The sequence below is a fragment of the Homarus americanus genome, unplaced genomic scaffold, assembly GCF_018991925.1.
Source record: "Homarus americanus isolate GMGI-L3 unplaced genomic scaffold, GMGI_Hamer_2.0 scaffold4060, whole genome shotgun sequence".
Lineage (NCBI taxonomy): Eukaryota > Metazoa > Arthropoda > Malacostraca > Decapoda > Nephropidae > Homarus > Homarus americanus.
This window is the reverse complement of record NW_024746161.1, coordinates 3,666,968-3,688,823: the sequence shown is the minus strand read 5'-3', so window position 1 is coordinate 3,688,823 and position 21,856 is coordinate 3,666,968. Positions and strand designations below refer to the sequence as shown.

General features: G+C 38.6%; 1 protein-coding gene across 1 annotated transcript in view; it reads left to right on the top strand.

The window, feature by feature from the left end:
* Positions 1–21,856, top strand: part of LOC121879046 (homeobox protein homothorax-like) — a gene marked incomplete at its 3' end in the record, with an annotated part of 71,968 nt that overhangs the window by 10,358 nt on the left and 39,754 nt on the right. Inside the window, 1 exon segment of the mRNA XM_042385533.1 lies at positions 3,735–3,876. Within this exon segment, the coding sequence (XP_042241467.1) occupies positions 3,735–3,876 (142 nt within the window).

Genomic DNA, 21,856 nt, shown 5'->3' with positions numbered 1-21,856 from the left:
CATGAACATTTAGAGTGGCACGAAACAGCCGTTCGTTGTGTTTTTGTTATTCTGTAACTGTCTCCTGGTAGCTTACTCGTTTCCGTCCTTGCATTGCTCCGGTGACCAACTTTAACCCTACATAGTTAAATTCTGTGTCCGTCAAACAAGTCTCACCCTTTTCTCCTCATCCCCAGTTTGTCACTCACTCCCTGCCTACATGACACAATGCTGAAAGCCTCCCTCTCTCTCTCTCTCTCTCACTTTTCCTACAAGTGTCACTTCCTTCCTTTTCAAGACATATAAATCCTCTTATTTCTCCTTCTTCCAACATTAGCCAAAGATCTTCGCAACCTGCATTACTATCTATCTGTTCCAGGACCACATCACCTTCCTTTCCTTCGATTCCTCCTCCCTCACAACCCCTTTTCCTCCATCTACCATTAGCACTTCTTGCTCTTCGCCGTGGTCCGGTCAGCTCCTAGTAAGAGGTACTGGCAGGTACTGTCTCACTTGACTTTTTTTTAACAACCACTGTGGTAACCTTAACAGAGGTTCCCAAAATGAGACAGTGTTAACTTGGGGTTTCCTGGTGTTGACAGACCCATAACTGACCCTCGGCGACTATTAACTAGGTGGAAGATGAAAGTGAGTGTCCAGTTCTTTATCAGAGTCGTAATGTTGTACATACAGATAGAATGTGAAAGATGACTACCGTAGTATAGTTTGATGAAGATATTAAGGAGAATGGTGACACCTTGGAGGATAGTGCCAGGTGCAGTAATACTTGGGTGGAGGGTATAGAAACGTGTTGCAGACAGACTAAGAGGCTGAGGGAGGGTGAGCGGAAGATACACTGGCGTCAGAGGATGAAGGAAGGGAGGTATGGAGGTTAGATATAATTGTAGTAATGTTTAGGTAAATATTTAAGCTTATGGTTTTCTTGTATTACCAACCTTTGTCGTGGTGTAAGTAGGAGGTTCTACATTACTACGTGTTGACATTTAAGGAAAAAAAATAGCGTTGGTTATATCACACCTCGGCCAATATTTACAATCATGAAATATATGTTAGGCATAAATAGTGTGACGTCACCCCTTGGAGATGTTAAGAGCATATTTGTTATCCCTCCATTCAAATTGATTTATGCTTGTGTTTATTGCTGTTCTCACGCCTCCGCCTTCCCCTGCCCTGTGTCGCCTCACCTGCCCTGAGGTCATCAGCTGGGAGGGGTTGACGCCCCAGTCAAGCATTATTTCCATAGCCAGCCCCCCCTTCCCACCCCTGGTCTGTTACCCTGTTTTTGTATGTCTCTCTTTGACAGTTTGTGAATGTCAGCTGAAAATTCTCGTCTTTTTTTCACCTCGAAGAAGTTTTGTATTTAATTAAGCTTGGCATGAAACTTATCGCTTGCGGTTCACATACGAAGCATGATTTTTCCAAATGTGTCCTCGCTAGCCGTGTTGTGTGTTGGTCTATGGAGCACTGAGTCTGCCTGGTGATGAGATAATGTTTATCATAAACAAAGTTAAATAACTTTTCCGTTCGGTAGTTCTTATTTTAGATGGTAACTACTTTAACACCGACACTTACATTTTTAAGTAATTTTCATAAAATTTCTTTCAGGAATAGACACCACCGATAATTTTATTATTACTACTTACTTATTGTTAGTATTATGGTAACTTCTTATATCAGTATTAAGGCGTTCTCCTGCAAGTTAATGGTCCCTTGTTCGATTCTCTGCCAGAGTCGAGGAATGGGTTCCCTTCTTGATAACCGCACTAACGCAAGGTGTGTAGTCACGAGCTATTGTTCATTATCAAGCCAGTCCCCGAACTGTTTGTGTACTCATAAATGGCGCTATAATATCCCCCTTTACGTTAGGTGCGGGTTTAAACGTGTAAATGAACTTTATCATGACTGTACACCCCGCAGGTTACATTAATGGCCACCTCGCTGAGGGTCAGGACAACATGAGTGTTGTAGCGTCTTGCCAAGGTTGGGATAACCCATTAGCTGCTGAATCAATGGAAGCAACGCCGCTTGCCTCACTGTGTCCTCAAGGCCTGGGGAACTCATACCTTTCCTTATTAATGTTAGTTTCTCCCACCGATTCCGCAAATTGGGAGACAGCGGTGGCGTGCGTCTCTGTATGTGTGTCAACATTCGCCCGACTTGGTGATTACAATTTCTCGAGCAAAATAGGGCTGGAATTTTAACTGAGCGTCGAATGTAGATATATCTCCAGGAAATCTCCTAGGAGTTCGATAATCAATATTTTCCATCATTACTGTTCAAAATTGCGGCCCTTTCGGCTTTGTTACGTCTCGGTGGGGAATTTGGCCATTTTAGTAGCAAACACATTATTAGTATTGTTGTGTGCCTGCGTCTCCCATCTCGCTATCGCCTCTTCCTCTTATCATTATCGATCCTTTAAGAATTCTTCGTGTACCTCTTCCTCCTCTTGTTCTTTATCACCCTCTTCCGCTGCACCTGGCGAGTGCTGGTGACACGAACTGGCTTCGGGCAGCAGGTGTCATTAAAAGAGGAGCCAGTACCAGCCACCGTAATTACTTCATCGTCGGGAGCTCCTGCAGTCTCCCTCGCGATTTGCGATTGACTACTGTAGAAGGAGGACACGTGACATGGCCGGTACTGACGGTGAATGTGGAGGGATGAAGCGGAGGTTACGGTAATCTACACGAATAACAATTGATTCACGAGAAAAATGAAATGATGATTGATGTTCACTGTACATTAGTCAGGAAGCTTTTAGATTTTGAAGTCATGTAACTCTGTAAAACGAAGAAGGCGAATAGCTCTTATGCTTCGATAGGACACTTCTTCAGCAAGCTACGCGAGGGGTGCAGTAGATACTGATATTGAGGAGGCCATAGAAGGGCGTGAAGTCTGTGAAGCCCTTGACTGCCGATTAAGAGGTTGGATTACCCCGCAGGAGTGATACGGGTGGGGGTGGGAGAGCGCCTGCAGGGGGAAATCTCTGCTTTTTAATGGTGATGTGAGGGGGGTGAATGACGGGGTTTTTCGCGCAAGACTATTTTAGGATTTAAGGTATTTTGTCCATTACAGCCCCTCATACCTCCGCTTGCTTTTTACAGACGTAGAGCGGGGCTAAACGAGGTTCATTCTCCCTAAGATTTATGATGATATTATAATAATATTCTGTGTTGTACTATGATATACGCCGCTTTTTTTTTCTTGAATTTTTATGGATGCATATCTGCTTTTATACAAATTTCTTGAATTGCACATTAAATTTCTACACACGAAATAAGAGCACCTCTTCGTTATCTTGTCTCTGGTTAATTATACCTGTATTTAAGTTGCATGATAACTTGTCTTTTTTACGGAAGAAATCAGATATGTCAAGCGATATATGCATAAATTTGCATGTACTGTTCTTTAATGAGATGAAGTGAATATGTTGAACAATACAAATAATTCTCCAATATAGAAATATTTGATGTCGTTAGTCTCTCGACACACATTCCAACACTTTCATATTATTGGAACCTTCGTCTACGTTATGTAGTGACCCTTCCTATCCTCACAATGTCTATTAATCTTGTCTACATCCCATTTTCTAACACTATATAATCGATTACTGCTGCTATGTAAAGCTATTTCTTTTATGTACTGTATGACATGTATCTTTTTTAATATATTATGGGTGCATTACCCTCCCTTGTACTATAACTGTGTAACATTACTGACACTGTGTCCTCCGGCAGGCATCCGCTGTTCCCCTTGTTGGCGTTGATCTTCGAGAAGTGTGAGCTGGCGACGTGCACCCCGCGGGAGCCCGGAGTGGCGGGCGGCGACGTCTGTTCCTCAGAGTCCTTCAATGAGGACATCGCAGTCTTCTCCAAGCAGGTGCGACCACGCCCTCAACACCCAAGCTTTTGGTCACTCCACGCCCGCGCTTCTCGCCCATGGGTCCCAAATGGGCGCTAGCGCTCTAAGAGATACATGGGCGGCGTGGGCGTGCCAGAGGTCCCTAAGTATGGACCCACCACTGCAGCGACAGCGATATGTTTCATGGCGTTATTAATGCAATATTTGAGTGGCTGGTTATAACACGTGTGATATTGAAGGAAACAAAAAATATTACTTTAGCGCTTATGAAGAAAATATATAAATATAGCTAATGTAAAGTGATGTTTACTGTTTTTGAGCACAGATAAAATAGTGTCCATTGTGGAGTAATTATATTAAAATATGTTGATAAGAAACTCACGTGTGCGTTGTGCAAGCATGTAGAACCTGAGAGTGTAGACAAGAACTAGTGTGTGAAGGAATGAGTGACGGCAGAGCTCCACCAGCAGACATCATCGCTTCAACAATAACAAGACAACCATCAAGAGGAACAACAACAGATGGATGATACCGGATAAGTACCCAGATAACAGGATTAGTTTTCCTCTTAAAGCGGCTGACTCTTGTGTATATGTGTGAAGGGTGGGGGGCGGGGGGCGCTTTGGACAGTTTCACTGGCGACAGGAGTCGTGGCTAGGCTTAACAGATTAGGTCTTGGCGCGCTGCAGCTTCACGAATACTGAGACCAAAGACTGCAGTTAAAGTTTTTATTTTGTTTTGAGAGAGAGAGGTTAGTACGTTCATCCAGACGATTGAGAAGTAACTACTTTTGTCTTAATTACACATTTTCCTCATTCTGTAAGTTTATATACTGTATACTATAAGAAAGTAACACTGTCGTTAGCTTCGATGCGCGTACATATTTACCGTGAAATATGACCATTGTTATTAGTGATATTTATGTTATTATTTACGTATATTTTGAGATGATTAGTGTGTAATCATACACGAGTATTAAATAATTGAAAATTATATGGTACATAATTAATATTAATCTTCAGCTCATACGTTACTTGGAGACGAGATAACTGGCTCATCCATCCACGTTAGGTGATGTGTGGATGTTGAGTACGTGATGGAATATACTGTACGTGGCCTCTTTTCACCGATCTTGTGTCTTAACTTGCGCTGCACTTTTATTTATAATTGTGAGTACGTAACCCTGGAGTGATCCGGTGGATTTTAATGATGTACATAATGTGTTTTGTCCGAGCGATGTTAAAGCGTATCTTGTGAATTTGTGTTTGTCTGTACGTAGTTGACAATGTTTAAGAGGAGCAAGGAAAGAGAAGAGGATGTTTGTGTTGTTTCCGGCGGTGGGTGACGGGATGGTGGGCAGTGGAGGAGCCGCGTGTCGCTGGCCCCCCGCCGGGGTGACAACCGATACACCACCACCCAGATTAATCCAATTTAAAGGCTGAACAATTCCGCTCTCCATCGCTCATGCACATTTGCCTGCCAACCTTCTCTGGCCGCTAAATTATGAAGATGACCCAAAGGCGGCGAACAGAGATGAAGATAATGAGTTAAGCGGGTTGTGTCGGGTCAAGTGATGGGTCAGGTCAGCCTGGGTGGGGCCTCGGGTCAAGCCAGGTCTCCTAGGCCGAGGGTGAGGTCACCACCTTCAAGTAACGTGAGAATTATATATTTAGAAATCTCTCTTCCCTTCCTCTCCTGAGTGGGAAATATTGTAGCAGTACCGGTATAGTACTGTACCATTGCACACACCTACAATATAGTGTCACTATATCCACTATAGGAAGGAACTGGTTCACAAATAGGGTGGTGGACGAGTGGAACAAGCTTAGCAACTTTGTAGTAAGTGCGGGAACTCTGGAAAGTTTCAAAAGGAGGCTAGATAGATTCATGGATGATAGAGAGTGGTAGTAACTCTCGACAGGAGCTGCCATGCACAGGCCAACCGGCCTATTGCAGACTCCTTATTTTCTTATGTTCTTATAGTACAACTGTACCCACTATAATACCATTATACCTACTAATCCACTATAGTACCACGGTACCCATTATAGTACCACTATACCCATTATAGTACCACTGTACCGACTTATAGTACTGTACCACTGTACCAACCTTAGTACCACTGTATCCACTATAATACCACTATATCCACTATAGTGTCACTGTACCCACTTAGTATGTCACTATACCCATTATAGTACCGCTGTACCCACTATAGTACCACTGTACCGACTATAGTACCACTGTAACCATTATAGTACCATTGTACCCACCTATAGTGTCACTATATCCACTATAGTACCACTGTACCCACCTATAGTGTCACTATACCCACTATAGTACCACTGTACCCACTATAGTATCATTGTACCCACTTATAGTAACAGTGTTCCCACCCATAGTTCCACTGCACCTACTATAGCTACTGTTCCCAGTACAATACTACTGTACCCACTATAGTACCACTGTACCCACTACATTACCACTGTAACCACTAAATTACCACTGTAACCACTATATTATTGCTTCGCTACATTAGTAGTGTTGATAATGGTTCATTTAGTGTAGGGAGCTGGTCATCTGGCCGTGCACTACCGCACATAAATAACACAACTATGTATGGACTTTACAATATGACTCACCTTCTTTATGTAATGTGTTCGTCTTAAGAATAAACACGAATTCAAAATATCGATGTTTTTGACTTATTTGATATAATACTTCTGGTGACCTGCAAAATCCGGCCATATCAGTCGAGTGGTGGTTAAGGCTGCCTTAGTACTGGGAAAAGTAGTAGTAGTCCAATGAAATGGCGCGGTGGACTGGTCCGAGTTGCCAAATAACCAATTTATCGAGGAGAATATCGAAACCCATCACACACACTAAGTAGAAGCCAGACCCAACGGTATTTAACTCACTGAGCAGGAGTCTAGGCGCGTCATTCTATATATATATATATATATATATATATATATATATATGTATATATATATATATATATATATATATTATGTTTAAAGTATGTCATGGCATGGCATATATGACTGGGTCAGTTGGTTGTAAACATTCATATAGTTTGATTGCGTCGACCCCGTCCGTAAACTTAGGAAGGTTATTAATGACGGGACACTGCCAGTTAAGACTTACTCACATTAAGTATCTATGGGTTCACACATGGGTATTACATGTTATAGTGTTTCGAGGACCGAAGAGTTCTGGAGTATGACATCACTATCCAAGCACGTGGTAGAGAGCGTCGAGGTTCAGGCGGACATATTGAGGGGCAGGTGAATGAGGGAGAGGGATGGTGGAGGAGGAAGACTGATAGATACTGCGGGAGAGGGATGGGAAATAGGGCAGATGGATGGCGAATTGGAAAGAAGGATGTTTAATTGTAAAGAAGGATGGAGAGCCTGGATGATGTGATGAGTGAAATGAGAAGAAATAGTATGTGTGTGTGGAAAGAGACGGAGAAACACTGTGGAATAAATACTGGAAAGAGCTACGTGGGGCGGTCACGTGAAGCACCCCACGGACACATACATACTCACACACACACACCAGGTGGACGCGTCACCTGACCGTGGCCTGGTGGTCACCCGCCGTGGGTCAGTCAGCCTCCAGCCGCTGTGATGTAAATGTAATCCCGGATTCTTGTGGCGTGTCTATAATTGAGTAATTATGATAATAACGTCCAAAGGAACATTAACACTCCTAAGATGATAAATAAGGAAAGAATAAAAAAATGGCCAATCTCCATCATACTTCTGACTATTATTATATTCAGACAGTTTGTAATCTGCGACTTAATAAAGCAATATTTGCATGTTGCCATATTTGTTGTAGTTAAGTATCAGAAGGTCCTGGCCCTGAGCTAACAGTGTATATACATGTAAGGTGTTTGGATTAAATATATTTTTCTTATTCATATTCGGGAAATTAGTAAACTGTTTGGTGACGTCATAACATAGGCTCCTATATGATATAAAAAATCGTGATCAGTGTTTTGAATATTGACTGTGAATGTGCGCATATATACAGTACCATGTTATTTTGAGAGTAATGTATAATGTTAGTCTGTGCGTCTCATTGACTTTGTTACGTTGTTAAGTAACACTTCTGAGTCGCGAAGATGAAAGAGTGTATTTCCACAAAGTCCGGTATTAAACGATATTATTATTAGCCACTACAGGTAATCGCCACTCGGACCACCAGCAGTTACATGATAAGAATTATTATTAAAATCATTATTGCAGTAAAACTCACCAGATAATTAATGATTAATGAAGATAAGACCAGTAATGAGTTAAACCACGGACGGATTATTTGTTACATGTAGTTAACATAAGATAACGGAGGTATTCGTTTTCTTGATAAATTACTGTTGTTATAATAATCACTGTATTGTAATGCAGATAGTTAATATTTATGTATTTAGAATTAAATATCCTGACGAAAAGCCGGCAGTAACCTTAATTAATGCTAGCCAGCATGGTCCCCAGGGTAGTGACCAAACGCCTCACACCGCGCCGGGAACACCACTGGGCGCTAGCTGGGTTATATGCCACTGAGTACAGGATCTAGGTAAAACTTACACTCCTCTCTGATAACACTAACTTCTTTCCCTACTAGTATCTCCCCCCCCCCCTTTACCTTCAATAATAGCCATATTCTCCCTCTCGTGTACTGAGAATTCCGAATCCTTCGATGTTCAGCGACAAAAAAAATCACGGCTGGTTTCCATATTATCTATATTGAAATGATTCCTGACCTCTTGATGTAATGCGCAGTGCTTTACTCGTGAGGAATTAGTATGGTAGGAAGTGACATAGTGGTAGCGGTGGTTGGCGCGGTGGCCATGTGCATGGTGGTGTTGTGTTGTGGTTGGGAATTGTTTTCATAGATTTTCTCTCCGTAATCTATTACTTTGTTCGATTGTGGTATTATAATACACAACGCTTTAGTTTAAATTTAGTATTATTTGTTGTTACGGAAATTAAAATCAAATGAGGATAAATCTTATGAATAATTAATATATTTTTGAAGTTCTATTTGTAACTCAGTAAGAGGTGGCAACGATATCTTACCTTCTGCCCCAGCACTCACCCAGCCCCTCCCTCTACACTACACCAGCCAGACAGCCCCTCCCTCAACCAGAATAATAACAGACGAAGGTTGACCGTGAAATCCTGGTTGCGTTCCCCCGAGGCCTCGTACATGCTGGCCCGACGAAACGACCTATACCCGACCCCGTAGTGTACTCTATAGGACACTTGGTTCACCAGTCTCTCTCGACCTGCTCGTATGTAATAAGACTTGCTCAGATATGTATTTTACCAGTACAGGACCATATTTATTATTGAACTACAATATAAGGAAGCGCTGTTGAGTTTGTCTATGAAATTAATATAACATTGTAATTTGCCAGTGCGTGCACGTTGAGGTTAACCGGGAGGTTGTGGTGAGAGTGTGACGTGTATGGCAGTATTCGTAACCACCATCTACCCAAGGTCAATATGACCTTGCATCCACCATACTAACGATCCTCAAACGTCTTGTGAGTGATCCACATGTCGGAAAAATGTTTTATATAAATCTATGTAATTTTTTCTGTTGAATTAAGGTAAGTTTTGTTAATTAAATGAAACTTACCGGCAGCTGTAAGAAAATTACCTGTTAACTTTATAAACGATTACCGGTTTTAGAAGTATATATATATATATATATATATATATATATATATATATATATATATATATATATATATATATATATATATATATTGATTAGTTTCACGTGTGCTCGATATCATTAAGGCTAGAGTGATCTTCTGTAAAGGACCGTCCTACGAGACCTGTTAACGCTTTGATAACAAAATTTATATTATTGAGATGGTGGCGGTAAAGGCGCGGTGTGAATGATGACGTCATGAGCTATGGGTGTTACCTGCTGGTTTATATTTTTATAATAATGTAACAACTTCGACATTACATCATCGCTCCAAATTTACTTTTTCAGAACGTGATACTTTCAGTTCTAGATATTTTTAATGCGTCTTTAGTTATTTAAGTATATATTTTCGTTGTTTACTTCCCTTAATAACTAATACTGTATTATGTTATTTACCACCAGCAAATACTTGCCATTTAAGTAAGATTATTAAAAAACTGTCTTCCTAATTTCTCAGGATTCTTACATCAGACGTTGTCAGATTGTCTTTACCAATCCTCGCAGGTTTTGTATCTCACAGGGGACACAACTTTTAATTTCATTCATCTAACTCTGCCTCCCCCTACCATCATAGCCTCACTGTTACCCATTAATATCTCTGCCTTAATGGTAAGAGTGATGGTAACTGAGAGATACACTGATCATAAAGAAACAGACACTTTTTATCATTAATAAAACTTGATACTGGTTGATATATGTAAGCTTGAGTTGCAAGATACTACGGTTATAAGGTGCAATATTTCAGACAATGCAACTGGAAATATTCGATAGGTAACGGTTGTAATTATCTCTGAACGCCTCACTACCATACAGATAGCAACAGCTGCTCCTCGAAGCATGTTAAAAGAACCTCTACACAGTACAATATACCGGCACACTAGTTATTTTGGCCCGCCATTTTAATTAGGAAAGGGATGGCATTAGATTCTGAGTGTTCATTTTATTTAACAAGGATTTTTTTTTTGACTTAAGCTATGAATGGTGTCACTATAACGCACCTGAGCACTGAGCACTATAACGCACCTGAGCACTGAGTACTAGTTTTCAATTGTTAGAAATAATTTTAGATGATAGCGTGTGGTGGTGAGCTAAGGGCTGATGATGTGCTGTGACCGGTGCTGCCTCATAGTCGGTGTTGAGTTTGTTTAAATAACTTTTTATGAAGCCAAAATTTTACGTTTGCAAGATTAATTCTATGGCTTTATAAGATAATTCGGAGAACATGTATGTATGTATGGATGCATCTCTTACATTTATATAAGTGTATCAAACGTTTATGGTCAAATATACTCGTATTCATGACACACATCAGTATTACCATCGACATTACTCAACAGAAATACATATATTACTCATCGTAATTTTTGGGTAACTACTGGTCCCGCTTAGTCTGGCCGAGCACAGTGATAACAACTTCCGTGACTCTTCCATTATCCCGCCCAGACGGTATAATTCTCGACTTGGTAATAGTGTTCCTTGCCGCCGTCCTCTACACCTCACCTTCTCTCTCAATCACTTTCACTTCCTCGTCACTGACCTTTTCCCTGATCTTCGCCCTCCTCATCTCCTGTTCCTGTCTCACCCCTCTTCCTCATCTATTTGTTATACTCCATTTCTCACCAGTACAGCATTTTGATTGTCGTTGTTGTGCATTTCTGCGTCTCTCTCTCTCTCTCTCAAATTCTCCCCTCCTTTTCTTCACATCTATTCTCCCCGCCTACTCGCCCCTGCCTACTCGCAAAGCATCAGTATCCTCGCAGTAAAATATGACGCTGTGAAATTTTATAATCATATAAGATAGAAATGTACAGAGACTTGAAAATGTGTTGTGACGGCGGGGAAGTACTATTGATGATGATTCTGTTGTAATTAGCAGTTGGTCACGAAATATTTTATTGGTTCTTGCTCCTGATTACTGACTTGTGCCGGTGTTACACGGGAGAGTAATGCACCATGAAGTGGCACTGGTTCTGACCTGTGTTGATGAACTGACTGGTTCTAGAGTTCTGTAGCGGTTGGTTCTGGTTTGTGTTGATGATTTGACTGGTTCTAGAGATCTGTAGTGGTTGGTTCTGGTTTGTGTTGATGATTTGACTGGTTCTAGAGATCTCTAGTGGTTGGTTCTGGTTTGTGTTGATGATTTGACTGGTTCTAGAGATCTCTAGTGGTTGCTTCTGGTTTGTGTTGATGATTTGACTGGTTCTAGAGATCTGTAGCGGTTGGTTCTGGTTTGTGTTGATGATTTGACTGGTTCTAGAGATCTGTAGCGGTTGGTTCTGGTTTGTGTTGATGATTTGACTGGTTCTAGAGATCTGTAGCGGTTGGTTCTGGTTTGTGTTGATGATTTGACTGGTTCTAGAGATCTGTAGCGGTTGGTTCTGGTTTGTGTTGATGATTTGACTGGTTCTAAAGATCTCTAGGGGTTGGTTCTGGTTTGTGTTGATGATTTTACTGGTTCTAGAGATCTCTAGCGGTTGGTTCTGGTTTGTGTTGATGATTTGACTGGTTCTAGAGATCTCTAGCGGTTGGTTCTGGTTTGTGTTGATGATTTTACTGGTTCTAGAGATCTGTAGCGGTTGGTTCTGGTTTGTGTTGATGATTTTACTGGTTCTAGAGATCTGTAGCGGTTGGTTCTGGTTTGTGTTGATGATTTGACTGGTTCTAGAGATCTGTAGCGGTTTGTGTTGATGATAGGTCTTACTTGTGGTGGGGTTAGTGGTCCTTAGTTCTGTTGGCGGTGTTCGTTTGTGATGCTGTTTTCGAGCGATAGTGATGTTTATATCACCATAACGTGGTTGAATGTGGTAATGCCTCTTTGATGGTGTGGTGATAATGTTTGACTTGTACAGATTACAGAGTAGGAGTGTGTCAGCGATGATGAGGCAGTACACGTTTATTATTATTACTATTATTATTATTATTGTATTATTATTAGTAGTAGTAGTATTAGTACTGAATTATTATTATTATTGTCATAGTTTTATTATTATTATTATTATTATTATTATTGCAGTGTTTTTGTTGTTGCTATTAATAATATCGGTATCATTTGTTCTCGTCTTTGTGTATGATTTTATTTGTTTGTGTATGAAACACTCCGATTCAGGGTTCATGATCTGATGTGTATAAATTAATAACGATATTCATAATTTTATTCGACACATTTTAAGTTAGTGTCGGACTAAGTGCAAATGATTTTTTACGGATACCACATCATCATTAACGAACCGTATAGTGTATTAAGTAAAAGTTGTCACACCTGCTTGTTGATTTTTTTATATTTACCTAAAAGCAATGAATATTTTTCTTCTTGGATTATTTCTTAAGGATGAACATATTATAAAAGAAGTGGAAAATAAAATAGCTGCATCGGTAATAGTTTCGGGGGTAGTTAAGTTCATAATGGCTTTGTATATTATGACGTTCTGATTTGATTATTTCTAGTTGTGTTATTAGTAGGTAAGGTAACACGAGGAAGCATTAATAGTGTACTGATTCTTGTTACAGTAGTAGTAGTAGTAGTGTTAGCAAAATCTGGAGTGATCTTATGGTAGCAGATTATTGATAGTAGAACCAATAATGTTAGGAAGTTTTGTAATGGTAATAATAGTAATTAGTAATGGTGGTGTTAATGGTGATAATGGTATAATTATTAGAAAATCGTTATCACATAAGACAAAAAAATAACATAAACACTATCACTTAACATTATTGTAATAGCCTATAATGTTTTCTTCTGCATTACTTTTTTTCGTAATTTATATTTTCACCTCATCTCTAAAACTAAGTTATTGCTGTGCCCGTATATCTTGGTCTTAGGCGTGGAAGCAATTGTGTTACTGGTGAGCAAAAGGGTAATCAGTGGGTATGGTACACTTGAGAATGTTGCCATAGCTAATACAGATTTCGATTTTCAGTGTCACATTACGAGAGGCTCTTACCGTACTTCTTAGTTTATAGAATAACATAACGAAAGCCATATAAATGTTGTATTAATTCTTCCGTATATTTGATAAATTTTAATGACAAACATCGTTATATAAACATAGCCACATCGTGAAATATTATTCTTTTGTAAATATTTCCTACAGAAAAAAATTCTCATTAAGTTGTTGTCTTATGTAGATACTACCGGTAACTTAGTATCGCTCAAGTAGCTAAATGTTTTAAAAGAACACGATATTTGTCCTAATATAATCGACAAAACAAAAGAGTTCTGCCTTTTATTCTCTATTGTTGTGTTTTAATCAACAGAGTTCTCATCTTCGGCCTTCCATGGTCTGATCACAATAAAAAGAACAATATAGTTTATCAGTGAACATGAGTCAGTGATTGAAACTTGAACCTGTTGCTGTTGTTAAAAAGAAAGAAAAGCCAAAAAGAGAGAGAGAGAGAGAGAGAGAGAGAGAGAGAGAGAGAGAGAGACACCCTTAGATGTATTGTGTTTTCGTATGATTGTTCCCTTTGTGTTTTTCTCGCTATTATTTTTATCGTCTCATTTCATTCAACACATTTTTACTTCTTGTTTTATACTCTTCATTTTCTTTCCTTCTTTCTTTCTAACACGCAAACACACATTTACACACACACACACACACACACACGTTCATTTTTTATTACCGTATTTGTATGCATAAAATCTTTAATTAATAGATTATAATATTTTCATACCTAGATCTCTATTATTGAGTGTGTACAGTGTACTAGTATAATATAGGCTACATAAATGTCATCGGAGCATTTCAATATAGTTTGTGTTATAATAGAGAAATTCACCACAAATTGAAGTTAGATGTTGAAAAGGGGATGTGTAGTAACATGCTTCGTCTACTTAATTCTCCCTTAAACTCACGCTAAGTTACTGAATTATATAGTAGATGGTTATTGATAGCTTAATCACGTATGTGCTGTATCGTGAACATGAGATCTGTATATTAACCCTTTGACGATGATGATTTAACCCTTTGACGACGAGGGTTTAACCCTTTGACGACTATGATTTAACCCTTTGACGACGATGATTTAACCCTTTGACGACTATGATTTAACCCTTTGACGCCGATGGTTTAACCCTTTGACGACGATGATTTAACCCTTCGACGACAATGATTTAACCCTTTTACGGCGATGGTTTAACATATTGACGATGTTTGGTTTAACCCTTAAACGACGATGATTACCCCTTTGACTACAATGATTTAACCCTTTTACGGCGATAATTTAACCCTTTGACGACGACGATTAACTTTTTGACGACGATGATTTAATCCTTTGACGACGATGATTCAACCTTTTGACGACGATGGCTTAGCTCTTTGACGGCGATGATTTAACCCTTTGACGACTAGGGTTCAATACTTTGACGAATATTAGTTTAACCCTTTGACGACGATTATTTACCCCTTTGACGACGTTTTAACCCTTTTGCAGTGACGATTGAACCGTTGACGACTACGATTTAACCCGTTTGCGACGATAGCTTAACTCTTTGACGACGATGATTTATCCCTTTGACGACGATGGTTTAACTCTTTGGTAACGATGCTTTAACCCTTTGGCGACGATGATTCAACCCTTCTGGACTCAAAGACTTAAATCGTTATAAAGAAAATTATTGCATACTTGACGAATTAGATTCAATTGTTTATATATTTCATCATCATAAGCCTGTTTATAACCTTCCTATAGAGGTAACGTAATCTGTTATCTATCTTTTCTTAACTACACATTAAACGATCGTAAATTTTATGAGAAAGTACTGAACGGAAACACACACACACACACACACACACACACACACACACACACACACACTTGATCTGTAATATATTTGTCACTAATCTCTCGGTAACAAGTTTTTAAAAATATATTAAAAGCACCTCATTATTTTTAATACTTGTTGTATATCTCTGTGATGCTGCTAACTATCTGGATTCTTCAATTTCTTTTATTATTAATTACTTTTTTTACAAGTAGCATTTATTATTACCTAATTACGGTAGCTATTAATATATTATTTTGTCCTATTACTATTTTATCTATGAAGTAAAAAAAATTGATAATAATGATAGTGGTGGTGATATTATTATTATTATTATTTTTATTATTGTTTTTATTATTATTGTTGGTGTTGTCCTTATCGTCGGCATTGTTGTATTCCTGACCGTTTTTGGATGATTACAGTAATTACTAGAATGGTGAATACAATTATCTTATTTATATTACTGTACTGTACTGTAATTCTAATTGTAACCGAGTAACTACAGTATATTGACTTATATCTGTTATATCATCAGTTACATATTGTTTATTTACTTATATGTAGTGTATATCATATAAATATAAAATAGTACAGAAGAAAGTAAGAGTTGTTATTAATAATAATAATAATGATAATAGTAATAATAATCGTAATACCTGTAATTATGTTGATGCCGATAATTATCGTAAACTAAACAATGATAATTATGATGACAATAATACTCCAGTAATATATATATATATATATATATATATATATATATATATATATATATATATATATATATATATATATATATATATATATAATTACTGTAATAACAATAATAGTAATGATAATAATAATAATAATAATAATAATATATAATAACTATGATAATAAAAAATAGTAAAATTAATTAGCATATTATCACCATCGCTGTTAGTATTGTTAACCTTTAATAAATATATAAATATCCGGTACCAAAGTTTTTCTGAAGAGTTATTGGTTAGGACTGTCTACGGTGGTGTTAAATTTGGTTATAAATTATTCGTGTCTAAATAGCACTGAGGAATCATTGCGTGATGTTTAGTTTTTAGTTTAACCAATTTATTGACACAGCTAGGAGTACAGTTTGCCTATTCTGAGTAATTCAGTCAGGTCTTGACACTGAGGGTGGCATCACTTCTCACTGCCACGCAGGACAGAGGTTCATACACAAAGAAATACATCATATTCATTAACAGCTATATATGTATAGAGGTCAGATTCATGTGGGTAATGTCACTGTTCACTGCCATGCAGGACAGAGGTTCATACACAAAGAACTACATCATAATCATTCACAGTATATATAGGTCAGAGTCATGTGGGTGATGTCACTGTTCACTGCCATGCAGGACACAGGTTCATACACAAAGAAATACATCATAATCATTAACAGTATATATAGGTCAAAGTCATGTGGGTGATGTCACTGTTCACTGCCATGCAAGACAGTGGTTCATATACATTGGACGTCATATTCTAATTGAAGACTAATCAGTGTAGGCTAGCAAATTTGGGATAAACAGTAAGAATGTCCCCAAGCATCCCCGATTCAGTGTAGTAATTACAAAGTTCATGATACACTAATCCAGGTGGCCTGAAGTCTTTGACTGTCACATTTAATAATATAGTGTTCAAGTGTATGCTTTAAAGGTTTATCACAAAGTTTACATGCTGAGTGCTCTGGTATGGGTACAGCGTTACTAACTTGCCAGATGTGTCTGTATCCTAGCCTAATTCTGGCCACAACTACATCACATTGTCTGGTTCTGTCCTTATGCTGGCCATACTGGTACCTTTCGTCACAATTTTTTTTCATATTTACTAATGCTACAACTGCCAGGTCTCTTTGCATTTCTCAGTTCCTCTAGATCAGAGTTCATGATTCTGACTTGAATGTTTTTAAGTACAGCATTGGACAGGCCAAGGTCACGGTCAACATTTTCTTTCTTACATGCCTCATTGGCCAGTCTAACAGCACGGTCATGATACCTAATTCCAACATGGGACGGAATCCACACCAATTCGATACGAGAGTTGTTCTCATTAGCAGTTATCACATTTCTTTTAATATCACATGTAACTTTAGACATAGAACCTGACGGGCTGTTCATTGATTTCAAAGCAATTTGAGAGTCACAGAATATTACCCCACCTCCATTTTCTTTAAGGTAGTCTGTGGCTAAGTAGATTCCAGTTAGTTCAGTTTGTGTTGTGCTGGCCCAGATGTTCAGCCTTTGCTTGTTTGACATTATCATCTCTTTTTCTTTTTGCGTGATGAGTGTACTGTTACCACCCCCATGGTTTATATCAGCAGCATAGTAACTTACACTGGTTTTATTTCATAGAAGTTGTTTGGTTTAAGTCGAATTATGCAATTGGCGGTATTTTTTTTGGGGGCGGGGAGGTCAGTACTGAGGTTTATTTTGTTATAGACTGAATGAGGTTTATGATTGTGGTTTATTGTGGGTTTTATTTTGTCATTTGATTATTCATTTAGGTTTTATTCATTCTTATTATGGTTCATTTTATTACTGAGGTTTATTTCCTATTGTGATTTATTTTAAATATCTTATCGTGATTTATTAATACAGGGAATTACACGATTATCATGAATTATATTACATAAGAAATAATTCATGGGTTTAGTATATGACAATCGTGTTTTAGTTCCAGTTGTTGGTATCACCGGTTTAATTCCTAGTTCTAGCGATTGCATTATCATTTATTGGTTTATTCTTATCAGCGATGTTTTAGTTTTTCACTGTTGGGTTTACGGTGTGGTTTAATAATTATGATCAATACGGGTTATTATCAGGTTTGTAACGTTCAACGTATTATTATTATTATTATTATTGTTTATAATGGTCAGCGTGGTTTATAATGATCACCGTGGTTTATAATGATCAGCGTGGTTTATTGTTAATTTGCGTGTTTTATTTAGTTCTTATCACATGTTTATTCAATTCATCAATAAAACACAGTTGTATGCTTCAATTCATGTCCTCGGTTCACTGCACTTCATCCTTAAAACGTGGGACATAATGCTTATGCTTTTATTAGCTGTGTTTAGTGTGTCTGTGAGCGGAGGTTGGTGCTGCTGTGGCGGTGTTGGCTCTTGGTGTCCGGGGAGAGAGAGGGAGGGAGGGAGGGAGGGGGACATTCCTTCACAGTGGCTCTAGTATTAATAGTCGAATCTACACGTAAAGATCGCTCATTAAGTAGGGTTTTTTTTTGGTCAGTGGCGATAACTCTGGCTGCAATTAAAGTGTTCTAAACGTAACGTTGCAAGAACGACCTAATCTGACTTGATCTGCCACCTGATATTTGTCCAATCTTTCCGGTCTAGTTCTAAAAAGAAAATATTTATTTAGTTGATGGGACAGTAGCGTGTGACTAAGGATTCCTTTGTTTACTTTCGTTTAAGGAGTAGCCAAAGCCATCTCTAAAATATAGTTGTTTAATTCTAACTCTATCGTACAGATTCACAATGAAATTGTCTTTGGAAATAGTGAGAGGAAGACTAGTTATCCATCACGTGTTGTCTCCAGCGATTTAGGGTCAATTTCCTGGTGGTTGAAACTAATTGTAACACAAACTCGTACAAGATTTATAGGTTATAGGTGAGGCTGTCATATACAGTATAATTCACCCCATCATGAGCTGCAATAGTGTTTTATAAGACGTTATCGTAACGACTTTTCGTGAAAGTATTAAGTCCATTTCGTTGACGCATGACACCATAAATACGACCAAGAGTTGTGATAAAAGTATATTTATCTGTTTATGACACACTCGTATACGTTATCACCCTCCGTCAGTTGTATGTCAAGGATACTAGCTACTATTGCTGTAGGTGTGATGTGCTCGAGTAGCCTTCCTCAGGAGTGATACCATTGACAGACTTTATCCTGACTATTTTATGTTTATATGGGAGTGTTGATTTAAGACCGCCCTGTGTGTTATGATGCTCTGTGCTGTGAGAGCAGCTTACATGCCGACGCCTCAGGGTGTGGGGCGAGTGTTAGTGGGGCATACAGGGGTTGTAGGTGAGTGATAATGATGGTAATAATAATGATAATAATAGATGATAAAATATTATAATGATATTTCATAATAATGAAAATTTTAATACAGTTGTATCTTTCGACAAGGCTTTACATAAAACGGATATGCCTTTAAATTTAATATAATTTGGCTTACTAAAGAATATTTTTTCCTTCTAAACATGACACAATATTTTTAAAATTTAATTCTGTAGCTAATGACTACAAAAATAATGTTGTTGTTTTTCTGTTGAAGGGAATATTTTTAATGTTAACAAAAACAATATACTGTACGGTATACATAATATATACGGGGTAATTTATTTTATTTATAAATATACACACATGATGTATTAGCGGTCAAAGAAAAATAATGGACGATTGCTTGCTGAAGAAGGGAAGGAAAAAAGTGTAGGAGGCTGTAAAGGGGAAAAATTGCCATCCAAGGGTCCCAGTACTATTTGTAACGCGTCCTATCTGGGCATAACCCGCAGGACCCCTCCGCTTATACGGGTAGGTTGTCACCACGCCGTCACCCCTCGTGCTCTTACGTTGCCTCAGGTCACATATCGCTCTCCTCGTGTTGTGTATTGATATTACTTTTAATTTATATTGTAATAGTTAGTCATATGGTATGTTTAGCGGGGATATTAGAGAGTGGCAGCGGCGTATGAGAGGGCACACCACCTTAGCCGAGCAGCGATACAGCCGCAATATTACCACCTGATCCTTTTCTTGTATATTTTTCTAGTTCCTTTAATAGTGTTTTATCTTACCGGTGATTGGTGGTAGCAAAGGAATATTACTTACACCAAAGATAAAAAAAAATTGTGATAAAGACAAACACGAAATATCTTAATACTGTTTATCGAGGTTGAATGAATCTCTTCCCCCCCCCCCTCCTTCGCCTCCTCTCTCCTGGACCCCCCACACTCACCCCCCACCTCCTTCTCCCACCTAACTAACCAGCCTCATACACCCAAGTGCCCGTGTGTGGTGATGGGGGATACAGCCTTCCACGATTTAGTTCACATAGTCTGGTGGGTCGCTCTTGACTAACCTTGTACGGGACGGTAGTTTGAGAGTAGTTTCACCAGGTCTAGTATGTGGTTGGTTTTGTAGCGGAGACGAAGGAGAAAATGTAGAATGGAGTGATGGTCTTGTAGCTAATAGTTATGATGGGGTTGGCGGCCCTGTGACTGCTGCCTCGGCCTCACTCAGGTATATACAAAGAAGATGACGGCCAAGGTTCTTGTGTGTAAACCAAGTGATATGACTGATAATTTACGCTGTTGTGGATCACCTTTGCTAACAGTGCACTCGCTAGATGTTGCCCACGACTACGATAATAAAAGCGACAGTAGTTATTTTTTAATTATGTTTTCCCGGGTGTAGAATTATAGAGATGATGAAGGTGTGGTGGTGCGGTGCGGGTCGTCGTGTTGAAGAAGTGATTGACGCTCTCCTTGCCACGTCCTCCACCACAGCATCGTTATTGAGATTAAAACCTGAAATTTATATATAGAAAAAAAGTTGATGTTAATGGGTGGTAAAACCAATAACTTAGTTTGGTAGACCGTATTTCATAATTATCTCGTAACTCTGAGGAAAATAATGAGGGTGAAATATGATAATTAGTCTACAGTAAATATTGAGGACAAAATAACTTAATGGCCAGATTGGTTTCTGGAGCCCTTTTTTTGCTATTATTTATTTAGTGATTACTTATAACACTGGTGTATTTGTTTAATTTTCGCTAGGCTAGATCATCATTGATTATAAGTGGCCTGGGGGCATCTCTTGCACTGTCTGGCTTGGGTCCACTTGTTGATAGATAAACCTCTTTAAAAGATGTCTAGGCCTACATGGTGTACAGGTAACAGAGGCCGTGAAAGACAGTCAACTTGGGTGTAAAATCTTTCCTAGTTTTAAACCACAATAAAAGTCTTGGTGATGATCGATATAGCAAAAAATGTGGTAAATAGTTTATGAAGGTTACAGATGGATATTGAAGTTATGACCATCAAGGAAAGTGTTTAGCGAGAGAGATGAAAGACCAACACACAAACTTTCCCTCAACGAAAACGACTTCAACAGATTATTTTAACGCGATAATATTAAGCGTTTTGTTGTACCCTTTACGGTTTTGTTTTTCATAGTAGTTTATTATTGTTATTGTTGTTATTATGGTTATTGTTGTTATTATGAGTCGTAGTCGTAGTAGTAATAGTAGTAGTTGTATAATTTCTTTCCTCATGCCCTTCATATTTCTCCTCAACTTCCCTTTTCCATCTCATCATCTTCCTTGGCCATCCCATCCTCCTAATCCATCTCTATTCCTCACTCATCTTCCTCCCCCTCCCCCCCTCCCATTGTATTATCCCACCCACCCCTCTTCAACCCCCTCCTGCGCACATGTGATGTTAATTATCGC